Raw genomic sequence first — 26,785 nt, forward strand, 5'->3', positions numbered from 1 at the left:
TGAATAGGGTTTCGTTGCTGCGACATTTTGTTACAGCGACCCACTTTTTCCAGTAGAATAGATCTCTCTCTGTATTCCTCTAGTGCATACACTGCCACTCACACAGGGCATAAAGGCAATATCTTGAAATAAAGACACGAGTTAAAGTTGGGGATAGAACCAGTTTGACGCTTGACATGCGCAAGGTGTAACAAGCTCTGAAGGCAACTGTCAATAACCATTCCAGAAGCCCCAGACGCTTGGTGTTGATTTGGCCTCTTAAGTACCCAACACTCTCTTCCTTGCCTGTCAAGTCAGGAAAAGGGCATTTCCTGCAGACAAGCCAAGAACCCACCAGCTGTTCTTGGCGCCAGTCTAACATCTCTGTTCTTTGTAAGGAATGGAAACCCCGTCAAAGGTTGGACAGCTCTTTGGTGTCTCTTGGGATTTGGGGCAGGCGTAAATCAAACTACACATTTCAGACTGGAATAAAAGGAGAGATTTTGAGTGGTTAAAGACGGCTGTTAAGACATTCACAAAACCCTGTTTTCCTCTGAACGAGCATCAAATTGAGTCCTGTCTCATGTGATCCATTGGGGGGGGGGCTTCCCCAAATGCCCCGAATCATTATTTTCATTTCACTGCCACGAGGAGGGTCGGAAAAAAGATTTTGCTGGTTTCCAGATCTCCCCCACCCCGAATGATCCACCACGTTGTACCTCTGCTTTTCCAAGACTTGGGGGGGGGTCTGTTTCGTATGCTCAGAACCAGGCATCCCTTTCAAAAATTGCTGGAAATACACACAAAGAGAACTAAATTTGGCACAAGCATGCTTTAGTCAATGGCGGGGAGAGGCGTTTCAAAATGCAGGCATTGGAATTGTGGATCAGTAGAAGCTTATGTGATGAGCAAAGACATCCATGCTGAAATCCTGTTGCTGGAAGTTATGCCACCTAAGGCTGAGGATGTCATTAGCCCCAGCAATTTTGGGGGAAATTCAAATTTTCTGACACCCTCATCCCCACAAGGTTCTCAAACCCCCTCGGAAGCTTCTTTGTTGTTGGGGAGCTATTGGAGGCCGCTCAGCTGATTATGTCCTCAGCCTTAAGCGGTGTAAATTGTGCAACAGGATTACATCCACAAGTAGGACATTAAAAAGACAACCAGACGTGAGTCTCACCACCAGTTTGATAACTAGTATGTAGAAAAGCTACGATTCTGTACATATTTGAATTTCCATCAAGCCCCCCCCCCAGCCTTTTCCCGGGTTCTGATGAGTAATGCGGAGGAACGCAACCGACAGGGAGTTCTTCAGACCTGAGTCTCTATTCATGTTCTTGAGAAGGTCCAATCCTGGCATTGGGTTATACTTATTGTAGTTGGTCTCCCAGCTAGCAGGAGCTGTTATTTATAACTGGAGGTAGCTGGCAGATGATGCCATCATCATCTCTGCCGATCAGGCTCCACTGTAGCACTGGGAGGAGAGACCTGACAGTCCAGGAGATACGTTTGGATGGCCCAAGGTGATGGCTGCGGGAGGGGGGGGGACCCAGAAAAGCCCTCCTATCCTAAAAGGTCTCCTCCTGCCTTATAGCCTCGGCTGAGAATGTGTAGGATTTTGACATTTTTCTTTTCTGGCTTCATTGGAAGAGCTAAACTGTGCAAAAAAGAGAGAGAGAGAGAGAGAGAGAGAGAGGCCAGTTTAGTTGATGGATGGAACTTAAGAGGCGCAAGGTGTAGGAGAAGGGTCACATAGTGGTAGACGGTTCACCCCATTTATGCCATTCCCAAACCTAAGGGAATCAGTGGGGCATGGATTTCTGGTCCAGTTCAACTGACTGCTGCTGATGCTATAATCAAGCCCTGCTTGGCATCTGCCACGTTTAATTGCAGGATTATGATCTGCAAGTGTGGGAAGACCTGCCAGTAATTTCCTGGATCGGTTCCCGGCTTCCTTTGGAACAGTGCAGGGCCTTCCACCCTGCCCAACCCCACTAGATTTAAAAGCAAGCATTTTGATTCCTTTTTTTGAAAAAGTCCCTACCGAAATTTCACTTTGAGGGAAGCTGGGATGGCTGGCCACCTGATGGAACTGAAATCACCAGAGCCTCATGGCGGGAAGGGGGCTCTGAGGGTCATCTATTCCAACCCATGGAATAGGATGCTGTTGAGTTGCAGATCTCAGAATGGACACCATCAGAACAACAAAAACAAAAACGTCAGTGTTAGGAACAGCTTACATCCTGCGCTGATATTTAACTGATACTTAGGTTTTTGGTTAAAATTTGTATCTGTTATACCATACCAGCCAATGTTTTTTATAATTTTGATTGACTGTGCCTGGTGTTTTCAAATAATAATACAGTCGTACTTCCATATCCCTGGGAATGTCCAACCTCTGGTTCCACAGCCAGATGCCTAAACCTTGGGCCCCCAGATGTTCTTAGACTTCAACTCCCAGAAATCCTGGCCAGCACAGCAAGGGGTGAAGGCTTCTGGGAATTGCAGTCTAAGAACATCTGGGGGCCTCAGTTTGAGAGCCACTGTCCTAAACCACAGAGCTATCCAGCATCTGCCACACAAGATCCAGAAGCTGCCCAACCTCCAGCTGAGGAGCAAAAGCTGTTGTGCAAGTTTTATTATGGCCAGGGTTTTATTGTTGGTTCTCTTTATCCTTTTTTTGGGGGGGGGGCGGGTCTGGAAGCCTCGGATTGTTTGCTCGAGTCTTCTGCCCATTTGCCTGGCCGGTGTGTGGAACTTGTTTCTGAGCAGACAGGGAATCACAACAATGGGGGTCCCTAAGAGGTCATCTCCTCCAACCCCTCGCATGCCTTTAGGACCGCTTCTGCAGACGATAAGAACTGCTGCAAGAGACCGCTAACGTGGCGTGGCGTCATGGCTTCTGACTAGCAGGGATTCTAACAGGATTTTTAAGATGTGCTAAGATATTCAAGGTGTGGATTGCCATCCACACACATACAGAGTGAGTTTCCATGGCTGGGGAGGAATTTGGACTCCAGAGGCCTCATCCAATATTCTACCCACTAGAGCACGCTGCCTCTCATGGCTGCCTAGTGTTTGCTTAAACAAGTGTGCTGATGGACACTCTGTTGTGTTATAAGCTAGAGCAAAGATTAAAGGACTACAACTGCCAGAGTCCCTAACCCAGCACACCCACTGCCCGCACTTGCCTGCTTGCTGGCTTGCAAGGGGATACTGGGAGCTGTTGTTGAAGCCTGTAACTTTTCCAAGCTCTGTGGTGGAGGGTCAACTAGACCACGGGTGTGTGGGCTGGAGGATTCAGGAACTTTGCAGTCCAAAAGGTTAGGCAGACTGTCATACAGGCAGTGAGCGGCCTAGTTGACTGATGGATAATGGGAACTGTAGTCCATCGTTCAACCGAAATCTGCACCTCTGTCATCATTCCTACCAGTGGGTTTGCGTTTGGGGCTGTCGAGCTGGAATGAGGCTGTGATGGCAAAGGCCCAGAGCTGGCTCCGTGAGGGGAAGGCTCCGGGCCCCTAACAGAGTCGTCTCTCACAGCCGCGCCCCTTCGGCCCCTGGACGGAATTGTCCCATTGACAAAGGCGGGGGAGCAAAGATGGACGGGGCTCCGACGGCCCGGGCGTCACAGCGTGACCGCCGTTCTGATCAGAAACGCACCCGATTGATTACAGAGGCCGGCTGGAGGAGGCCACCAGGGACGGCAGGATGGCTTCGTGGATGCTCCCTTCTTCAAGGAAAGACTCGGAAGCTTTTTATCTAAGTCCCAAATGCCCTTTCGGCTTGCCGAGGAGGAGGGCATTGTTATATCGTCACCTATCCCAGAAACTGCTCAATTAGTCAAATCCCTTTTTTAAAAAAATCTGAGAGTCCTGAATACTCTTTGTTACTCCTTGATCGCTATTTATGTCACAAGGTGTCTGATGTTACTAAATGATGGCACACAAGTGGTTAATCTCTCTCTCTCTTTCACACACACACACACACACACACACACACACACACACAGAGAGAGAGAGAGAGAGAGAGAGAGAGAGAGAGAGGTGGGTCTTTCCTTATAACTGATATTCAGAGGTAGACTGCCACCCAAAGTGGAGGTCTGTTTTGTTGATGGGCATATGCTTCAAAGTACAGTTGGGCCTCCCTTACCTGTGGGATCAATATCTGCTGATCCACTTATTCACAGTCTTAAAAAATATTAAAAGAAACATTCCCAAATTATACATTTCTAACCATGTCATTACCAGCACTGGCCACTAGAAGGAGCCAGAGACCATGCTATGTATAGTACAGTATGTACAGTATTAGCTATTATAATTGCATTTACTATAATTTGCATTTTTCAGCATCAGTGCCAGGGTGGATTGGAACCAATCCTCTGTGGATACGTAGGTCTCACTGTACTGGAAATCCTTTGTTTCAATCTGGTGTACTCTTAAACTGCAATTTAGCCTTACAAGGATACAGAACAGGGACGGAATTATTTTTCGGCACTACAAATCTCAGTATCACTGACTCTCTGCATTGTAATTTCGTCTTAGTTATGCTTGTTGAAACCAGACAGTTTTAAATCATGGTTTAAGAAGCTGCTGTTCCAAGGTATGAAAATGTAAAAGACAAAAAAAGAATCGTTCCCTTAGGGTTGTTAAGAGAATGGCACAGAAGCTGAAAAATTGGTTTCAAGCGGTCTGCAAGAAGGCGCTAAGATGTCCTTGAAAAAGTAACTTTTGAAGCATTTCTTTCTTGCACCAAACAGTTAACTTGTAAGCTGATTGCTTTGATTGCAGCTTTGTGACTGACAGGTGTCTAAATTACTTGCAACTAGTTACTCCCAAGTTCTGGAAAAAGATACTGAGCAATGAAGCAGGAAGGGACTAGGAAGAGGTGGAGTTGGCAGGATGCATCGAAAGCCAGAGGGTTTTTTTTGTGAGTGTGCTGAATTTCCTTTTGGGGTGGATCCTTTTTTTAAAGACTCCGTGTGGTAGTGGTTAGAGCACTGGGCTGGAATGAGGGAGATACAGGTTTGAGTTCCCCTGGAGCCATAAAACTCACTGGCAGATCTCAGGCCAGTCCTTCTGTCTGCGCCAGACCTATGAGGCCTTGAGCTTATGGAGGAGAAGGATATACGTGTAATTAGCTCATTAAATATTGCTCCAGTCCTGAGTTTGTGTGCAAATAACCTGGGATTGTTGCTTCCTTTTTTCCTGAAAACATCCCTTGCATTTGGGGTAAACGGGTCTCCTTCCGAAATCCCCCAAAGCCAGCACAGCTTGGTTGATCATTAAAGGCAAAGTTTGCGGAATCTGTAGCAGCAGGGTCTCTATTAACCAGGCAACGAATGCTAGGGGCTGCTATAATTAACTGGATCGTTAACAGGGCCATTAGGGGCAGGGCACCAGCCAAAGAATGCCAGCAGGGAAACGGGGAGAGGGGGGAACCCAGGCAGGAGTGCCCGGGTTCGGTCTGTGCTGCTCGTTGCTTGCCAGTCACGTTAAAAAATACGCCCTGCTTTTCCTAGGTTACACAGCTTCGTGTCAGGACTACAGTTCCCATCAGCCCCAGACCACACGGGCAATAGGTATAGGAGCTGTAGTCCAAACAAACATTTCCAGAGGGCTGCCGTTGGCCCTCCCCCAGATAAAGCTGGTCAGAATCCTGAGCCAAAAGGCTTCCTCCTAGGAGGTTGGGATCAGAGCCTGGGGGGGGGGGAGTTATTTTTTCTCTGGACTACAGATTCCAGAATCCTCCCTCCCACCAAAAAGTGGTTTTCCCCAAGATCTGATGAGGAGGCGATTCCCCTTTTCTTACGTCTGTAGAGACAAACTAGAGATCAGCCCACCTGTTGAACAAATTTAATGGCATTTCATTCAGCATTTTCCTGACGTTCCGAGAACTTAGAATGGGCATTCTCCTTTCAGAAAATTTAAATGACCCATGCCAAACATGCTGGGGGTGACATGCCACTGGGGGATGAGGGGAAAACCCCAAGGCACTCTGCACATGCTCATGGGAATGCTCCTCTTGGTTCCAGCTGAAAGCTTGACCTCTTAGGTCAACTTGACCGTATGTTATACAGTAAGGAACTGATTAGGTTAGCCATGAAGAAATCAGTGCTGACTGGGGATCATGGGGGCTGGAGTCCAACTACATCTGGATAGCCCGTTTTCCCAGCCGTGCACAGTAGGACCGTGGTATCTATTGGGGGGGGAATCAGTTCTAAGTGCTGGAAATGCACACAGTATTAAATAAGTATTTCTGGTTTTTTAAAGTGCCCCCCACGCTGAAAAATGTGAATGAATTGAACATTATACATTGCATGGTCTCTGGCTCCCTCTAGTGACCAGATCTAGTAAATACATGCTGGAAATGCACACAGTATTAAATAAGTATTTCTGGTTTTTTAAATTTAGTACAGTATTTCCAACCGGGGGACAAGTGAATCAGTGGATACTGATTATGCAGATAGGAGGGTGCTACTGTGTAAGAACAGAGGCATCACTCATCTGATCTTGGGAAAAGTTCCTTAATTTACTCTTTCCTTTTGATTTCTTTTTAATGATGTACATTAGCTCTCATGATGGATAACAAAATATTAATATTAAGAATAATAGGGGAACAGAAGGGGGAACACCAGTGAAACTGATGGTCAGAAGATGGACGTCGAACTTGATGCATGTGTTCCAATACGGAATTGGGGGAACAGTGGCCATCCAGATGTGCTTGGACTGTAGGCTCCATCATCCCCATTCAGCCTTGAAAAGCTACGAATTCCTCATGGTTAACCTAGTCAGGAACTCAGAACATAACCTGTCAGGCGGACTTTGGAAGCAAAACATTCAAATGGAACCAAGAGGAGCGTGCTTGTGAGCATGTGCAGAGTGCCTTAGTTTTCCCTTCAACACCAAGTGGCCACAGTTCACCCTCCTACAAGGATGTAAGAATCTTCCCCCCCCCCCCATACGTATGCATGCACACACTCCCCATCAGGAAGTGAAGCATCAGGCAGACATCCAACAGGATGAGCTCCCCTCCTGTTGAATATCTGCTGGCCTCACACAGAGCCAAGTTCCAGAAAGGCATAAAACTTCTAATTGGGATTTTTTTTAAAAAAAGGATTCTTATTCTCTCTAAATAATTGCAGTCAATTGTGCAATATGCCCACCAGGAGGCGCCCTTTTCCCAACCTAAAGGCCTCCAAGGAGTTCTGCTTTGTTAAATGACTGCAACATAGAGCTATAAATGTTCGAATGATGCTTTCCGCAGCTACAGGACAGCAACCACTTTGCACTAGAAAAGAAGGTAGTAGGGCATAAGAGTTACTGCTTGCAACTGGGAGCAGGATTTGGACGGCGGGGGGGGGGAGCTTGAGAAGCCTCATTACTTTGCATGTGTTTTTGGTTTTGCTTCCGTTTAGGACTGTTGGCTTGATCCTGGTGGAAACTGAACAGAGGTTTGAGAAAGCACGAAAGCAAACCTGCAAGCGCTCTGCTGCCCGAGGGGGAACACACACCTCTACAAGGTTCTCATCTCTGTGTGGCTCTGGGGAACCCAGCGGCAAGGGCGGGGGGGGGGGCGAAGGCAAGGCGCCTGGGAAGGAGCCGAGTGCGCATGCGCCAGAGGAGGTCTGGGCTTTTTCTTTGGTAAGCCAGCAGGGCAGAGAAGGGGGCTTTCTGGTGGGGGGTGTGCGTGCTTTGGGGGCCTTGGCGCTAGTCGTAAGCCCGAAAGGGGGGAATGCAAGAGGCTTGGAGGGCGAGCTCTGGCCGGGGAAGGAGAAGGAGACTGCCGGACTGCTTGGCCGGCTGGAAGTGCAGTCAACACGCAATGTAATTGGATCATCATCATCATCATCATCATCACCTTTTTCAGAATTGCATAGCGGGGAGGGAGCCTATGGAACACAGGAGTCCAGCCCCTCTTAAGGAGGCACCGTGGGGGAACCGAACTCCTGGCTCCGCAGCTAGAGACCTCCAACCACTGAGCAATCCAGCCCAGCTAAATTGCTGAACCCTCATCTGCATGTTTCACCTCCTCCTCATCATCTTAGAATTGCAGAGCTGGAAGGGACCTTCTTGGCTAGATTGTCCAGTCCAGCCCCTGTCAAGGACGGCCAGTGGGGCTGGTGTTGTAAGATGATGGTCATGATGATGATGGGCTGCAGGCCCCTTTTCTGGTCTTCATCAGACCCCAAAAAACACAGTTTGAGTCCGTGTGGCTTCAGCTGCTGTGAGGTTCTGGGTATGGTCCCACCCCACAGGGCGACCCCAAACGATATTCCAAGGAGACCCGAGATGGGTCGCTTGCCGCCGAACCCGCCAAGAGTCTTGGTGGACCTTGAGGGCGGGCGCACTTTTGAGGGGTGTCCAGAAACCACCGAGAAATATAACAGGAGGGTGAGAGACTCGCCTTAGTCACAGAGCCAGTGGGTCCTTGAAGGTGGCAGGCAGGCAGGCAGAGATCTTAAGGGTGGTGGCCCCACGTCGTTCCAGAGGCCTTCTCAGCAAGCACAGATCAAGAAGATGAACCCACAACACCTAAGATGGCGGAAGTCTTTAAATCCCATCTATTGGAAGGGTTTGACAGCTTGATAGGTGCTGTGGTTGCAGAGTAAACGAGGGTACATACAAGGACGATGGAGTTCTGAGCGCAGGCCGTCCATTTCCCAAGTGATAAATAGATAGATGGATAGATAGATAGATAGATAGATAGATAGATAGATAGATAGATAGATAGATAGTGTTTGCTATTATCCATGGTTTTCACTATCCACAGAGGGCTTGGAACCAATCCCCAGTGGATATGGAGGTCCTACTATATTATTATTATCATTGTCTTTATTATTAGATAGATAGATAATTTTGAATAGTTTACGGGCAATTAAAAGCCAAAACAACCCAAGAGTAGATTGTATGATTTCTTGAGTGGTCAAATAAAGGTCTCGCCTATTCTAGTGTTGTATCTTCTAAGATGGTGGCTGGTTTCTATGAAGGTAGAAGGGACCCACTTTGTCTTTAAATCTTACTAACTGAATCCCATCCAACTGGGGCTGGTTCTTGCTTGTCCTACAGGACTCCCGAGACTTCCCCCCCCCCAGCTTTGGGTTGTGAAACGAATTTATCTGCGCTTGAATGTACTCCTTGCCTACCAAGGGTCTTTTGAGAGAGCTCAGTGGACAGAGCGTTGGACTAGGACCCAGGAGTCCTGGTTTCAAAACCCGCTTGGCCATGAAAACCCCAGGGGTGTGTGTGTGTTGGTGGTAAATCAGACCCTGAGTATCTCGCCTACCTCAAAGTTATAAGGTGCCCATGAAAAACAACAGCGAGCTTTGGATTTTTGGCCCCACCCGACTCCTCGGTGATTCCACCCACCAAGGAGTCAAAGCCATTGAGAACATCTCAGCAATTTAAATCTCTCAAGCTGAAAGCGCTTTTCACCCTGGATTTGCAACAAGATGGGCCAACGCCGGAGGTCAGACCCATCCCTGAACCGTGAGATCATCGTATGGCTGTCCCCATCGCAACACACACAGCCCATGTTTTATATAAATTGTTTTAAACTGGAAAGACCCCCTTGCACCCTCTAGTGGCCAAAAAGTTTTTTAATTAAAACAACAACAACCATATTTTTGGTTGAGGGGGAGAATCCTGCAGTGTTGGGGGCTCTCAGAGCAAAATCACCTCCCCTTCAATATATACTAGACAAGAAAACCTTTGGAGCCCCTTTTTTCCTCTCTGTGTAGCTGTTTTGTTTTGTTTTTAAACAGAGAGCCGTGTTAATCAGTTTCATCGTGCGTCACAAAAATAAAAACAAAGTTTGGCCGTACATCAAAGCAATGGCTTAGTCTTTAAGGTGCTATAATTAGTTTGTTTTTACTGTCTGGAATCCAAGAAGATATTTATGCCTGTGTACGCACTGCGAAGTGGCAAATAGCTTGCTGATGAACAAGTTCCTGAAAGCATTCCCAGTTGTTTGGTTTAGCCCATCCCTTGGACTTGTACGAGTTAATCCGCGGCCATTCATTCCTCCGAGTTACGCTAATGCACGGGTGTGAATGGAAACATTCATGTGGATTCTTGGCATATTTTCCCCCCCAACAATATTGAAACTCCATTTTTAGATGTGTGGCTGCTGGTGGTGGAGGTCTAGGGGGGCTTAGAAGGACCCTTTGGGGCCTCCAGAAGCTGTCCTGTGGCTCAGTGGTTAAACTGCAGTGCTGCAGTCCAGCCTCTGCTCACCACCTGAGTTTGATCCGGCCGGGTTCAGGTAGCCGGCTCGAGGTTCACTCAGCCTTCCATCCTTTTGAAACTGGTCAATTTGAGCATGTAGCCTCCATCATTAAATTGCAAACCAATCAGAAAGTGCTTAAAGCCCTCAGGCACTATGTACCATATTTTCCCATGTATAAGAAGCTCTCATGTATAAGATGCCCCCCCACTTTTCTAATCCAAAATTAAGAAATCTAAGTGGGGCTTAGCAAGTGTAGGGGGAAAGGGATAAAAGCACTGCAGAATCTCTTTGATCCTTGCTTTCCCCTCCACTTGTTTTTTGTTCTCCCCTCAGCTTACTTCCGTGTATAAGACGAACCTCAATTTTTAGTTTAAAGATTTTAGACAAAAGTATAGTCATATACATGGAAAAATACGGTAAATTGAAACAACAGTAACAATAACACATTGGGCTGGGGTTTCAGGTAAGGGTGCTTCTGAGCCCCATCTGGAAATGTTAGGATTTGAACCCAGGACCTTCCACGTGGAGAGCATGTGCCATACAAATGAGCAGCCACCGTCTGCTGAAACGCAGTGTGGTGATTGTTCTTGTTAACTACATTTATAAACCCCTTACAAAGTAGCGGTCAAAGGGCTTATCATCAAAACAAGTGAAAAAAAATTTAACCTGAAGGTTCATTTATGCTTCCTTTGAGAAAACGCACATCAGTGAGTCCGGCTTCTCTCTATTAACTGTTACAGTGGCTTGTCACCTGAATGCGTGGCTTCCGCCAGGCCCTCGAAAGGCACGCCTTACCCCTCCTTTGGCACATCGTCACCCGGAATCTAGTCACCCGTCATGTGTAATAATTTGTCCCAAGCTGAGACGCAGCCCCGTGTTTTCAGAGGGTCTCACGTTAGCGCAGCAAACGAAGCCCGAGGTGGAGGGGGCTGCTGCCCAGAAACCACAGCTGGCCGAGGGTGCATCGGAGCGCATGGAATTGCATCTGTGTGCTGCAAAAACAGCGAGAGAGCTGCAGGCCCCCCGGGCGGAGGTGGTTTCCCCTCCTGTGCAATCCTGATGGACAGAATCAGTAGCTGTTTTTGATCACACCTCTGGTTGGTTCGTATTTAGATGTGAAACCGGTGGCAACAGCAAATCTTAACCACATAATAAGTTGAAACTCTTGACGAGTTCCTTCTTAATGGCTGGAGGGCAGCGGCCGAGCCCTGGCACGTCGGGGCGTTCTGCTTTCCAAAGGTGAGGGAGGGAGCCGAAGGCCTAAGACGCTTCATTTCCAGGTTGTGTTCATCACAACGAGTTGTGTCTCTTTTCTGTAGTAGATCTGAATTTCCATCCTTTCCTAAAGAAGGGTTCCTCAGGCTTCTCTTGCATCTTCGCATCCACCCTGCAAGGAGACAGGCTGTGAATTTGCTGAAAGTAGAATCCTACAATCAAGGGAGTTGGAACGGGGGGGCCCTCGAAGGCCATCAGGACCCTCTTTACCCCCTGCTCAATCCAAAGGAGTCCAAATCAAAGCAGATCCAACAGAGGGGGGGTCTTAATGTTCTCTTGAGGGCCTCCAACGCTAGAGCCCTCATCATCTCCCGAGATCATTGGACTAAAAGGTGTCTGATGGGGGGGGCAGGTGATCCCAAGGGCGGGGAGAGATCACCTTTGCTGGAGATTTTAAATAGGTTTGATGGCAACCTGTCAGAAATAACTTAAGGGTTAAGGTTTTCGTGCATTGCCAAAGGTACAGTATTTGTTGAGGGAGGTATTTATTTATTTATTTGCTTTTGTTGGGTGGTTGCAGTTATTGTTGACTTTATCTTTGTAAACCACTTAAGTAGTGTCCAACACTAAGTCAGCAGCATATAAATTTGCGAGATCAATCAATCTTTGGGATTACTGAAATTTTATGTGAGAGCTATGGATTTCCCCTGATCACGAAGCCCTGGATTGCCACCTCAAAACCTTCCTGTTGTTGTTCTGTGTCATTGGGTTGCTTCCACGTATGGCGATTGTCATTAAGTTTTCAAGGGGTGTTCAAGAAGTGGTTCGCCCTGGGCCACCCCAACATCAGCTTCCGTGGCTGAATGGGGATTTGAACCCGGGTCTCTAAACACTACACTTAGCAAAGAGGGGTTCTCAGGCCCTCATTACGAGGACACACAGAACTCAGTGGGACATGCTTTTGAACAGATGTGTTCCAGATGCATGCAATGGCATTTTCCAGTATCTTATGTGCCTAATTGTTTTCTTTCTTTCTTTCTTTCTTTCTTTCTTTCTTTCTTTCTTTCTTTCTTTCTTTCTTTCTTTCTTTCTTTCTTTCTTTCTTTCTTTCTTTCTTTCTTACTTTCCTGCCTTCCTGCCTGCCTGCCTGCCTGCCTTCCTTCCTTCCTTCCTTCCTTCCTTCCTTCCTTCCTTCCTTCCTTCCTTCCTTCCTTCCTTCCTTCCTTCCTTCCTTCCTTCAAGTAGCTGAGGTGAGACAATGACTCCTCTCCCAGGAGCAGAGTTGGTGACCAAGCCTTTGCAGCTGTACCGTTATTTGCTTCGCTGTTGCAAGAAGCTGCCGGGGAAAAACGTCCAGGAACATTATAAGCACACCGTCCGGCAGGTACTGAAACATTTCCCCAAAGTTATCCTAGGCTCTGTGTTCGTTTTCCGACAGGGGAGAGCAGATTGGCTTGGGGGGGGTGCATCGGAGGCTGGCCAGCCAGCCGTGGAGGGCATGGGGGTCTGGATATTGACCAGTGGGGAATGCTCAAGTGAGATGGCTTTAGGGGCAGCCAAGCTGGGGCCCTCCTGAGGGTTTGTCCTGCGTACACCATCCTCTCCAACCTGTCGAGCAATGGTTTGGGAGGATGGGAGTTGTAGTCCAGAGATCTGGAAGGCATCAGCTTGGGTGTCCTTGATTTAAATTGCTGGAGCACCACCCAGGAGCTTCCAGTTCAAATCCCAAGTCAGCTGTTAAGTTAACCAGGTGACCCTGGACCAGACACTCTCCCTTAACTTAGGCTGCATGACAGGGTTGTTATGAAGGTGAAACGGTGGGTGGAGTGAGGCACTTTACTCCTCTTCGAGGTCCCTTGGAATCCATGGCTGTTTTCCTCAGTGTATGAGGAGACCTGCCCCTTTAAGGGTAGGCCACGCCCGTTCCCTGACCAATGGCAAAGGACAATCCCTAGATCCTGATTTTAAAGCTTCATAACATGCAAATAGTTGTGGTGTTACACAACAATGAAATACCTTCAGGTGTTTTATAATTCCGGTATAGCTGTGCTAGCATCTAAACTAGGAAACTGTGGTTTAAGGTCGGATTGCAAGCCAAGATTAACAAACCAAGGTTTGATTTTGGTTTAGAAAGGAGACTTAGGGTCAGAGTTTTGTTTTGTTGCTGTTTTGCTTATTAATCCCAGAACTCTTCTGTTGTGACGGGAAAAGGAGAAGAAGATGGAAAGACACTGATGACAATGCTTGTTTCAACAAACCGTGGCTTATTACTACAGTCTTCTTTGTTTCAACAAACTACGGTTTGTCAGACAAATTCCACCAGAGCAGTGAATCTGCTTTGGGCTTTAGCCCACATGTTAATACATTAAAATAAATAAATAAAATAGTAAAATAAATGTTGGAGCTATCCAAGTTGCTGAGTATTTTGGGGGGACTACTGCTCTCAGAATCCACTAGGCAGCATGGCCGACTTCCTGTCCTGGCCAAGCTGTGTAGCAACTTTAGTTAACTGGACCAGCCATTGCTGTTAACTTGACCACTAATGGTTTTGCAGAGCTTCCAAGTTCATGCTGATGAAGACAATCCAGAGAGGATTCGGCAGATAATCAAGCGATCTATTGAGGATGCTGACTGGGTCATGGAGAAAGTGAGTACCGCATAAGGTCCAGATCTAAAAGCGAATTATTGCTTTCCAGCTGTGTCCCAGTTTAACATTTCTCTGGATGCTGCTTTTTGCTTTGCTTCTTTTGCATTTCTGATGGGTCTTGCATGGTTTGCTTGCTTTCTGCTTTGCTTTTTTGCATTTCTGATGGGTCTTGCATGGTTTGCTTGCTTTTTGCTTTGCTTTTTTTGCATTTCCGATGGGTCTTGCATGGTTTCCTTGCTTTCTGCTTTGCTTTTTTTGTATTTCCGATGGGTCTTGCACGGTTTGCTTGCTTTTTGCTTTGCTTTTTTTGCATTTCCGATGGGCCTTGCATGGTTTGCTTGTTTTCTGCTTTGCTTTTTTTTGCATTTCCGATAGATCTTGCACGGTTTGCCTGCTTCCTCACCCCTTCGGCTGGAACGGATTAATCGAGTTTCCGATGAGTCTTGCAGTGGTGTTTTGTTTTGTTTTGTTTTGTTTGTTTGTTTGGTGATCTTTTCTCCTTCTGTCGGAACGGATTAATTGCATTTCAGTGTATTCCTATGGGAAATGGTGTTTCGATTTATGACCTTTTCGAGTTACTGCCATCTTCTGGAACGGATTAAGTTCGTAGTTGAGGCACCACTGTACTTGAAAGGTAATCATTCAGAGGAGGAACAGGATGTGCTCTCCATCGACCCAGAGTGCAGGACATGCAATAATGGGCTCAAGCAACAGGGAGTAAAACGTCTTAACTGTTAAACCAGTACAACAATGGAACACATGACTTTGGAGCTGGAGAGCATTCCAACTCATTCAAGAGAAAATTAGACGACCCTCTTTCAGATCGACTTTGACCTGGATCCTTTGCACTGAGCAAGGATTTGGACCCTCTGGCCATGCAGGCCCCTTCCATTTCATTCATTCTAGCATGTTATGATTCTGTGATCAGCTTTAAGGGTCGAATCCATTTGAAGAATAATTTGGTTCCTGCTTTTTTCTTGGTTGTTGTCTCTCTGTCTGTTGCTTGTCTTTCTTTTAGTATAAGAAACAGAAGTGAAGCGGGGGGAAGAAGCCGCTGGAGAGCAATGAAAGAGACTGGATGGAGTAGACCACATGAGAACTGATGACTTCCTCAACAAAATCCATGCCTTTCCTTCACGGATCAGGAAATGGAAGGTAGTCAGCTCTCTCGACACTACCTTGGCTTCCTTTGAGGAACACTGTCTGCTATCATTGGTTATTCCGCAAGCGATTGATCCATCATTAAGGACAACCAATATTTTATTAAAAACTTTAAATGCTGGGCTCCGTTAGCAATGGAGTCAGAGTTTCCGGGATATAATGGTGGCAACTCAGGGCATTTCAAATGGTTTGAACAGGTTGCTTATGATCTTCCAACGAATGTAATGAATGGGTGACTAGAATTCACAAAGTCAGCGTTAGGTTAGAAATGGCTAGTAAAGACTGAGAAGTCTTTTTTAAAAACCGGCATACGGTCACCTTACTTCTGTTCACAACAAAGGCATGAGCTGAATTTAGCACACAAAAACGATTCATGGATCCACTGCGGATTTTAAACTAAACATCCACTGCCTGTACAAACAAGCACTGTGCCGTTTATTCCAGTTTCAATAAACATGTACCAAATTATACTGTATGGCATGATATTTGTGGCAGCCCAAAGATGATGAAAAGATGACGTGATCTTCTGTATCTGTGCTTCTTTATAACACCACAGAAATTAAAGTCTGTCGCAGTTCCCTTACAATCCCTGGCCAGCTGGATTACAGGCTCTTGGCTGCTTTAAACCATGGTTTGTTGTGACATTCAAATCCTAAAAAGCCATGGTTTATGACTGGTTTGTTGTATCTGCTCAAGACAGGAGCTCACAAGGGAACAAATAGCCAGAAACCAAAAGAGCAAGAAGACAAACCATGGTTTAATTTGGTGCCTGCTGTGTAGTTGATGGTTTAAGCAACAAACCATGGTTTATCCAGACAGATGTGAACGCTGAGGTTGTTCTCCATTTTTTTCTTCTGTTGCATAAATATAATAAGTGGGTGACACGTTATATCAAAATCCTCAATATCTCTTAGCCCTTTAATTCTTCATATTATCATTTTAAGCCTTTGAAAGAGCAAACCCATTTATAACAGATATTTAAAAACAGCTCTTAACTATCTTCCCGTTTTGAGACCAATTTTGGCCTTGCTGCTACATGCAGAAGTGTTAATAAACCTGTAATTAGATTTAAGGATTGGCAATACATCCAGATGATTGATTTGACATGTGCTCTAATTTGGAATCAGAATCCTGGAGTTGGAAGGGGCCTCTAAGACCATCGAGTCTAACCCCTGCTCAAAGCAGGAGTCCAAATCAAAGCAGATCTAACAGATGGTGGTCCCATGTTCTCTTGAAGGCCTCCAGCGTTGGAGTGCTCACCACCTCCCCTTGAGGTCACTGGTTCCATTGTCGTACTGCTCTAACAGTTAAGAGAGATGTTTTTCCTGATATTTGGCCGAAATCTAACTTCCTGTAGCTTGAGCCCATTATTATGTTTCCTGCACTCTGGGGTGATCATAAACACCAGGGAAAAGCTTATCTTTTGAAGGGTGTTTTCGTGGTCTAATAGCAGCATTACCTATCTTTGCTTTTTGCTTTTACAGTGGTGCCCCGCATAGCGACGATAATCTGTGCAGCAAAAATCGTCGCTATACGAATTCGTCGCTATGCGAAAAAAAGCCCATAGGAATGCATTAAAACCCGTTTAATGCGTTCCTATGGGCAAAAAACTCACCTTTAAGTGAAAATCCTCCATACGGCCGCCATTTTCGCTGCCCGGTAAGCGAGGAATCGGTGCGAAAACACAGCGGGTGGCCATTTTTTTTACCCGCCAGCCATTTTGGAACCGCTGATCAGCTTTTGGGAAATCATTGCTATGCAAAAATCGGTAAGCGAAACAGCTTACCGATCATCGCAAAGAAATATTTTCCCATTAAAAACATCGCAATGCAATCGCAAAAACGATCGCAAAAAAATCACTATGTGGATTCGTCGTTAAACGGGGCGCCCATTAAGTGAGGCACCACTGTATTTATGGCCAAGTTTCTGTTTTCCATTTTATTACGACTTCAGCACTTGTGACTTCAATGGTAATAGCCTCCATCTCCCTCTAGGGGGCAGCACATCCTATTTTCCATCTCTAATATATTATTATATTTATAAATTGGATTTCTCACTCCTGGCTAGAATTTTTTTTCTTTTTTTCTTCTCTGATGGGAACACGGCCTGTCACAATCTCCACCACATTACGTCGGTACTTGGATGTCTCCTGCGCAAGTAGGAGGCAAGTTTGATCCCATGGACGATGGGATTACTTCATTCATGCGATAAGAAAAGGGCTTTCTATTTATAGAACATAAAGGCGTCACCCTTATATGAGAGATTAATAAGAATTTGCAGGAGTCTGGAACTCAGGGCCGTGAGGCCAACGCAGCGAAATTCAGGAAAGATGATGGTAAAGTTCTGTGTTTGGGGGCAAAATATATCCAGGACACAAGTTCATTTAAAATAATTTTTACCCCACTTTTCTCCTTAAAAAAAGACCCAACGCAAGTCACATCATTTTAAGACAGCATTTAAAGCTAAAAACAGGAAGTAGTAAAAGACTGAAAAGAATAAAGAGAAATGCCACACTAAAAGAGCAAACAAAATCAACACCAAAACCACATTTGAAAACAACAGGGCACAATATTCCATTTTAAAAGAACCCTCGACAGCCAGTTACTTAAGGAAAAGCCAGCCTGAAGGTCTTTGCCTGCTTGGGGAAAGACAGTAAAGATGGGGCCAGCTTGGCCTCCAGTGGGAAGGAGTTCCACAGTCTGGGAGTAGCCACAGAGAAAGCCCTTCTCCTGGGTCTGAAGGCACTTGTGATGGTGGCGGGACCAAGAGAAAAGCCTCCCCGGATGATCTGAAGGTCCAGGCGGGCTCATGGGGGGAGACGTGGTCCTTGTGACCGCTTGGACCCGAGTCGCTGAGTATGCTCAGTTTCGGAGAAGGACATGGATTGGCAGCGTTTTCCAGAGGAGGACAACCGGCAGAAGAATGTGAAGGGTCTGGAAATCCAAGAAGCTCAGGACAGAGTTGAAACCGGTGGGTCTGTGTAGCCTCAGCCAGGGAGGCATGTAAGGAAGATGGAACGTAGCTGTCGGGAATGGGGGTGGTAGAATGGGCTAGAGGGATAAGAGCTTTGGTCTTTGCACTGCAAGTGAAATGTTTGTTTGTGAAATGCGGCTGAGTCCACCTTGGCCGGACTCTTCTGTTCTTCCAGGTAAGTTTTCCTTTCCCCCTCCTTACACTGGCCTTGCTTTTTGTCCCTCGAGGACTCATCCTTCACCCTGAGCAGGTGGAATGTTTATGAATGTCCCGCATGAGGACCGAGGGCCCAGAGAAAGTTGCAGACAGCTGGTCCTCAATCGGGCTTCCCTTTCTACGAGGTATCAAAACCATCGCTTGAAATAGCTGCTTTTTCAAGCTGCAGCTGATCCATGCTGAACGCGTAGGTATGTTTGTGGGAGTTTTGGGAACGATTCCCCCTGCCAAAAAAAAGCTTTTTGAAAACTACTAAAAAACTGCACAGGGTTTAAACGGGCACCTTTCACGTTAGAACTAAGAACTTGGTGTGCACCAGAGTTAATGTGCCCAAGCCTGCCTCGTGGGAATGGATCAAAGTATCCTAATTGCAATAATTACATTCTTGAATAGCGAGTTGTCGGTTTTTGGGAGGGTGATCTCTCTGGGCATCAGTTGCGTGCCGCTAAACCCTGTGGCTTGATCCTATCCCTGCATTGTCTCTGCTTAATTGAATTAGGGTGACCTGGTGATGACTCCTCTTGTTTCTCTCTAACCCAAGAAGGACGCACGAAGGAGATGAAAACTTGACACTTTAGGTTGCCATCAGCTCTGGGGCAAAATGGAAAGTTGTTGATGGTCTTCAACTCTTGACACCCTTCGGTCCCACGAGGGAGCGAAAAGATGGTTGCGTAAGACTGCAGTGGCTGCAGAAAGTTCACAGTCACCGATAAGGTTGGGGAGAGATCAGTTTCCCCCCCCCCCAGATCCTTTATGTTGTTGTTGTTACCTGTCGTCAAATCCCCTCCGACGTATGGTGACCCGATGAATGTGTGATCTCCAAAGTGTCCCACCTTCCTCAACGGCCCTGCTCAGCTCTTGCAAACTCAGGTCTGTGGCTTCCTTTAGGGAGACAGTCTGTCTCGTATTGGGTCTTCCTCTTTTCCTGCTGCCTTCGACTTTTCCCAGCATTATTGTCTCTTCCAGGGAATCCTGCCTTCTCAGGATGTGCCCAAAGCAGGACAGGCTCAGTTTCAAAATTTTTGGCCTCCAGAGAGAGTTCAGGCTTGATTTGATCGAGGACCCACTTGTTTGTCTTGATGATCATCTCCAATTCCTTCATGGCTGTCCTTCTGAGTCTCCATCTTCTCCTGATTTCTTGGCCTCAATCTACCTCTAGCTTGATGATTGAAGGAAGGTTTACGAAATCTTTCACAATTTCAATTTCTTCATAGTCAACCTTCAAGTTGTGTTGCTCTTATGATTCTTGCCTTCTTCGTGTGCCACTGCGGTCCTGCTTTGACACTTTTCTTCTTTCGCTTTCAAATGAAAGTTATTAAAAGTCGTTGCTGCTTTCTGCCAAGAAGATGGTGTCATCGGCATCTCTTACTTTCACCGAGGCGTCTTCCACCCGTTTTCATTCTTCTGCTTCCAGTCCAGATTTCCAGATCCTTTATAAGAAACCTTTGTAGGGAAGAGGAATCTTTCCACCCCCTTCTCTCTACAGGAACAAGAAGGGTCGCAGGCGGTAGGAGGCCATGAGCCACAGAGACCACTGGAAGACACAGAATAGTGCAGCAATTGTAAGACTAAAGCAAACTCCTGTAAGGTCTGGGAACTTTGAAAAAGCTCAAAATGAACAGAGTCTACCACTGAACTCTGATTCCATGGAGGAGGTGGCAGTGTATCTGTTCTGGGTTTTTGCCTGAACTTGACAAAGACTTGGTCCAGGGAGTCCCAGCTAGACCTGTGATCCATCTTGGTGGAAATGTGGAGAAACCATAAACCAGGCATCCTAAAAAGCTGAAAACTAGAGCTTTAAAGCTTCTCTGCTTCAGTCACCCTCCATCTCGTAGCGACACTGACGTATGATAGCAGATCCATGGGGCCAGATGTTTGAACTTCTGGGTCGTCCCATATATACCTATACTTTTAATTTTCATAGCATATTTTCACATGAAAAGTTCTGGGGAATTTTATAAAGCTCACCCCTGGGTGGGTTTTCTCAGTGATCACCCCGGGGGTGGGGTGGGGTGACGGCTCCGATTTCACAAAGGTGATGGTGATGTTCTGGGTTTCAGCCCGAACATGACAACGCCGATGCAAGGATATAACCAGGGTGGATTCATCACCCCCATGAAGCCAGGGGTCAGACCGACCTTGTACTATGGCCTTTTTTGCTTCAAGATGGCTTTTCACCTCTCTTTTCTTAACCTGTTCAAATTCATTTTAAATACATCTTGTAAATTCCAAGTACAGTGGTGCCTCGCTTAATGAGTGCACCGTATAGCGATGTTTCCGTATAGCGATCCCTTTTTCGGGATCGCTATACGGAAACATACCCGATCGTCGCAATGGGGAAAACCCGCATTGCGAAGATCGGGTATTGCGGCGGCCATTTTGGAGCCGCCGAACAGCTGTTAGGCGGCTCCAAAATGGCCGCCGGAAGCCCAGAAATGGCTGCTGGCAGCCGTTTTCACGCCGTGCCCTCGCTTAGCGAAGGCGCGAAAATGGCTGCCGGCAATTGGAATCCTTGCTGAACGGGTAAGTAAGAAAAGTATTAGAACGCATTAAACTAAGTTTAATGAGTTTCAATACATTTTCCCTACCCGTTTAGCGACGATTTCGCATAGCGAGGGTTAATCCGGAACGGATTAACCTCGCTATGCGGGGCACCACTGTACCCGGGTAGGTGGGGCTCATCAGCCTTGGAAGGCAGCCCATCTAGGAGATGGAAAACTCTGATTTCAAACCTCCACTGCCTTGTGGCTAGATCCACTGATGGAAAAGGTTTCAGGAGTAAACCTCGAGGCAAAATCCGGAGCAGGAGTCCCGGAGGCAGTTCGTGTCGTTCTGTCAACTCCTGCGACGTTGCTGGAACCAGTCGTATTGGCTCTTGCCTTTCCACTGGACTATTTCAGCGACGTGGAGAGGGGGGATTTGCTGCTTGGGTAACAACCTATCCTCCATATGATTTTACCCAGGCTTCGTGCTCTGGGGAGGACACTCCAGCTCAGAGCATGTTACCACAGGATGCCTAAGAAGGCCAATGAGAAAATAAAAGAGGGGGGCAGATCAGTGAAGTTGGGGGAACCTTAGGATATCAAAAGCATGTCTCCCCCCCAAAATTAAGAGGGAAATGAAAAAGAGGGTTGAGCCGCCTTTTCAGCTTCAGAATGTTATCAGTAACATTTTGGAAGCAGGTGGCCTGTTTTTTGTTTGTTTGTTTTGTTTTGTTTTTACCAACTTCTCCAGTGGCACAAAACTTGTGTGGATAAAGCAGTGGTATATATACATGACTGCCAGAAAGACAGACAAGTGGTCCCGAGATCAAATCAAGCTTGAACTATCTCAGGAGGCCAAGCCTGTTGAAGCTGAGGCCATCCTCCTTTGGGCATAAGAAGGCAGGAAAAGACAATAATGCTTGGAAAAGTGGAAGGAAGCAGGAAAAGAAGAAGACCAGATAGGAGATACATTGACTCCAGCTGAAGACATGACATTTCGGAGAGCGCTCATTCATGGGGTCGCTGTGCGTTGGAGTTGACTTGACGGCACATAACAACAACCTATACATATAACTTTAATAAAATAAATAGGCTGGCATGTGTTGGTTTTTTTTTAATTAAGTCCCGCTCCGGACAATCAGCACAGATATTTTGGGTATGAGTCTCTCCCACCTACCCAATTTTTAGTCTGACCATTTTTATTTTTCCTGATTTTGCACGACGGAAATCTGTCTGCGCTTGAGTCGAATCTTTCTCATTACATTTTTTAAAAATTCCATCTGAAGATGAAGAGAAGCAAAGCAAGTCACCGACGGAAATGAGTCGCCTGGGGGATGCAGAAAGATTGGACGGGAAATTCCCCGGTTAGACACCTTCAGAAGTTTATGGATCACGATCAGGGATGCTGGGATATGTAGTGCAAAAGGCATTTCTGTTGCACTTTATGAAAGTAGACACACCCACGCAGGACATCCGTCCACCGTTCACATCTCCCTGTCTTTGCCTCCACCAGTTACCACTAAAGTAGACCCATTGAATGGCTTGCTGAAAAGTGAATCTGAATTATCTCAAGAACTGTGTCTCCGGATGATAAGTTCTGTTGCACAGCTTGGAAATTCTGCAGTTCACTTTCCCCAACTGCACAGCAGAAGTGCAAGGACTTACAGAATGCTACTTGCTAGTTCCCAGATAATCCACCCCACTCTCATTAACTGGCACTTACAGTCTCAGTGATTCACTGTGATACCCTCGTAAGGAAGACTAACCATGTTCCATTTACTTCTGAAGACGATCTCTTGCTAAAGACTTCATTAGAATGTCTGTGGTCATTCCTGTTGATGGATCATCATGGGAGGCTTTTCTCTCGGTCCCATCATCCTCACAGGTGTGTTTAGTGGGGACTTGGAAGAGGGCCTTCTCGGTGGCTGCTCCCAAACTCTGGAACTCCCTGCCACTGGAGGCCCGGCTGGCCTCCAGTTTTGGGTGGCCTTCTGCAATCAGAGGAAGATCTTTCTCTTCAAGCTGTCTTTCCCTTAGTAACCAGCTGCCTGAGGGAACCCTTTGAAGGAACGGTTGTGCCTTGTAGATTTAAAAGATGTTTTTAGTATTGATTCCATTTACTGTTTTTCATACTAGATCTGCTCACTTATTTTTAATACCATGTTTCCCCGAAAATAAGACAGGGTCTTATATTAATTTTTGCTCCAAAAACGCATTAGGGCTTATTTTCAGGGGATGTTTTATTTTGCCGTCATACCTGTCCTCTGGTTGCTGCACAAGGGCGGAGGGCAGGGTTTCACTTAACTGGGGCCTTATTCTTGGGGTAGGGCTTATATTACGAGCATCCTGAAAAATCCTGCTAGGGCTTATTTTCAGGTTAGGTCATATTTTCAGGGAAACAAGGTATTTGTATACTGTTTTTGGCTTTTAAATCTTGTCTTTTTTGGTGATGTGGGCTGCCTTGCTCCCTTTTTAAGGAAAAAGGCAAAGTAGATAGGTAGGTAGGTAGTTAGATAGGTAGATAGGTAGACAGACAGATTATAAGAAGACAGACAGATAGACAGATTATAAGACAGACAGACAGATATATAGATTATAAGAAGACAGACGGACGGATATATAGATTATAAGAAGACACAGAGAGAGAGAGAGAGAGAGAGAGAATGGATATCAAATCCACAACATTCAGTGGATTTAACTAATTAGGAGCTACCAGACACAGAGGCAGCCCTTCCCCAAATCAACGTTTCCAAAACCCGATGGCATTTGCTCACCCCCTTCCCCGAGTCTTGTCTCCGGAATGTGAGGCGAAGAAAACAAGCCCATGTCCCCCCCCCCCCCGCAGTGCAAACAAGGGTGAAAGAATCGGTATGTCCCTATTTTAAGAAGGTTTTTAAACATTCCTCCTCCTCCCCCCTCCCCGCCCGGGAGAGGAAGGGGTTTTAGGGTGTGTGGAGGCGATGCCAGCTCAGGAGCGCCGCAAATGACTCAGGTGCGCATCACTTCACGCCATTTCATTAAACAAGCTTAGGTGATGGACAGGTGAGATTAAAAAAAGAAATTAATCCCATAACACGAAAGCTGAAAGGCTGGCTGATCGTAATGCGTGCCAAGAGAGGGAGAGAGAGGGAGGAAGGCCCAGGAAAGAGAAAAAGGCCTCTTGTGCGCTCCTTGACAAGGGCTGTTTGGGGCGCTGGTTTCATGTGCTCCTTTCTACATCTACAGAGCATTGCACGGTTTAAAATTATGGACCTATATGAAATATAGGTAAAATTAAAAACAAATGAAAACGTGGAGACAATTGAACTGTTTTTGACCAGAATCAGGCTCCTCTGATCGCCTTCTCTTGGCCCTTGGCTAGATCTTCTTGCGTCCACCTGGTGGGGCATAAAATAAATCATATGCTCACAAGCATGCATGGATCGATTCCTGGATTTGAGTTACTCATCTGGGGCTAAAGGTGCCACATCGGCCTGTGGCAGGAGCCCAATGTCTACTGGTGAAGGTGTCACAGAATCTACCCTGTTTTCCCCAAAATAAGATGGGATCTTATATTAATTTTTGCTCCAAAATACACATTAGGGCTGATTTTCAGGGGATTTTCTATTTTTTTCCATGTACAACCATCTACATTGATTCAAATGCAATCCTGTCACCTTCTGGTTGCTGCACAAGGGTGGAGGGCAGGGTTTCAATTAACTGGGGCTTATTTTGGGGGTAGGGCTTATATTACGAGCATCCTGAAAATCCTACTACTAGGGCTTATTTTCAGGGAAATAGGGTACTCATGCTCACTTTTCCTGCCAATGAAAACTCTTGACCCTGCCACATGCATTGCCTTGAAGTCTTTACAGGAAGGTGGCTAATCAATCTTTATTCCAATAATCAACACTTAGGTTTGGTTTCTGTTTCCAATAAACCATGATTTAGTGTTACATCCAAACCTTACTTTCTGTGGTTAATCCTAATGGTGGTTTGTTGAAACAAGTCAACTCATAAACCATGATTCTGACACTGATTCTGCAACCCTAATTATATTACACTTCTATTATAAAAAAAGATCATTGTTTTTGTATGGTAATGGGAACTTTTGAAGTTACTTTTATTTTTACAGGCATGCCTTCACTTACCAGTGGAAGAACTTCACGGTTCCAGAGATGGCTTGTGCCTTGTATTTTGTCATGGAGATTACAAACAGATGAATGCGAGGTGAGTGTGTTTCATAGTACAGCCCAGTATTCAGATGTTGTAGCTTTAAAAAGTAACTATGAAGTAAACAATTTAGTTACTTTAGAGAAAGAAGGGAAATAGAGTAACTTTTAAAAATTACTCTTGTGGTAGTTAACTACTTTGTTACTCTCTGACCATAACTAACTGCCATTGAAAAGCAATTCTTCCAGCCCTGCAAATTATTAGGCACTGCTAGATCACTCCTGACTTATGGACATCTTATGGACCAATGACCTCCAGAATGTACCAGCCTGCTCAGTTCTTGCACACTAAAGGTTTATTTTATTAAGTCCCTCCATCTCATATTCACTCTTCCTCTTTTCCTGCTACTTTCAGGTTTTCCTAGCACCATGGCAGATGACTTAACATCTTATCAAAACAGATAAAGATGTAAAAGGTCAGTAAAATCTTATTTTCCTTGCATTGCATGATTTGCACCGCAAGCACGCAACCTTTGGTGCTACTTCCCCGTCACTCCCTTTTAAACTCCCTGTCAGTTAAGGTGGACTAGGCGCCGTGGGTGGCTACGATTTCCACAACAGTTTGCCCTGGCCTGATTTACGCCAAGATGGATGGTAATTATGCTGAATAATCTCTCAGGGATGCTCATGGTAAAGGACAAGGGAAAATGTAATTTTACAGTCAGGGTGAAAGTTGGACTGGATTAGAGTTTATTCTATTCTATTCTATTCTATTCTATTCTATTTATTTGAGTTTTATACTGCCCATCTGACAGATGATCACTCTGGGCAGTTCACAGGCTGTAACAACAAAAACAAACGAGGCCTAATCAAGTGCATTAAATTAAATTAACAAATTAAACGAAACCAGGAACATTTCAGACATCCCCACCCCCACGTGTGGAGGCAGGCAGAAATCTCGTAAGCCACACATTTGTGTCACGGAGTTCGAGGTGTCGTTCCCGAATAGATCCTTGGCCTTGAAGGGGGTTGAAAGAGTAAGAACTTTCCCGGATCAGACCTAAGGCCAACCATCATCATCATCCTCATCCTTTTAGGACTGCAGAGCTGGAAAGGTCCCTATGGATCATTCCGTCCAGTCAGGGTGGCACAGTGAGGAATCGAACTCCCCACCTCAGTCTCACCCAACATTCAGTGTGTACGGTGGCCAACCAGATGGGGCTTGGAGACAACGCTTCCATCTTTCCTGCCGCAGTTAGTCATCTCAGATAGACTTCTCCTACCCAGGAAGGCTTGAATGTGACTTAGACCTGCCTTCTAATGACCTCTGGTGAAGCCGTCCGAAGGCTGGCATTCTGTCCTCCCCGTGGCCGTGGGAAGCTGTCCAGCTGGACAGGAGGGCCGCTAGCCACCTCTACCGATCGGTCGGGCAAGGTCTGAACAGCACTTTCACTTTTAAGTGGAAAACCCAAATGGTGAAAGGCTGGCAACCGATGCTCAGAGAGTACCAGACAGAAGCCGAGTCACTGCCCAGAACAAGCAAGAAAAATGCCCATCGGTGCCATGGGACTTTCTCCTGGCTAACCACCCAGAAAGTAACTTCCTGTTCACAAAGATTATGACTCCCTTCCACCCTGATGAGCTAGTTTTCCATCAGGCGGTGCTTCGACTGGGATTGAGCAATTTCTGTTTACATAACATTGCGATTATGTGGCATTTTTGGTTTGCATCTG

General features: G+C 46.1%; 1 protein-coding gene across 12 annotated transcripts in view; it reads left to right on the forward strand.

The window, feature by feature from the left end:
• The window catches only part of LYRM9 (LYR motif containing 9), a 49,100-nt gene that overhangs the window by 21,698 nt on the left and 617 nt on the right, over positions 1-26,785 (forward strand). For 2 of the 12 annotated variants that reach the window (XR_013538101.1, XR_013538102.1), the window contains exons 3-7: positions 7,397-7,501; positions 12,667-12,805; positions 13,976-14,068; positions 25,016-25,110; positions 25,468-25,528. Coding sequence is in view for 5 of the 12 variants with exons in the window: in XM_078379339.1 (XP_078235465.1) it covers positions 12,680-12,805; positions 13,976-14,068; positions 15,087-15,104 (237 nt within the window). In the remaining 7 variants the exon portion in view is untranslated. Of the gene's footprint in view, positions 1-7,396; positions 7,502-7,530; positions 7,623-12,663; positions 12,806-13,975; positions 14,069-15,086; positions 15,698-25,015; positions 25,111-25,467; positions 25,529-26,785 lie in introns of those variants that run through there. The other 10 variants (XR_012080666.2, XR_013538103.1, XR_012080664.2 and 7 more) reach the window with 9 other exon arrangements.

The sequence above is a fragment of the Pogona vitticeps genome, chromosome 7 (assembly GCF_051106095.1).
Source record: "Pogona vitticeps strain Pit_001003342236 chromosome 7, PviZW2.1, whole genome shotgun sequence".
In the NCBI taxonomy this organism is placed as follows: domain Eukaryota; kingdom Metazoa; phylum Chordata; class Lepidosauria; order Squamata; family Agamidae; genus Pogona; species Pogona vitticeps.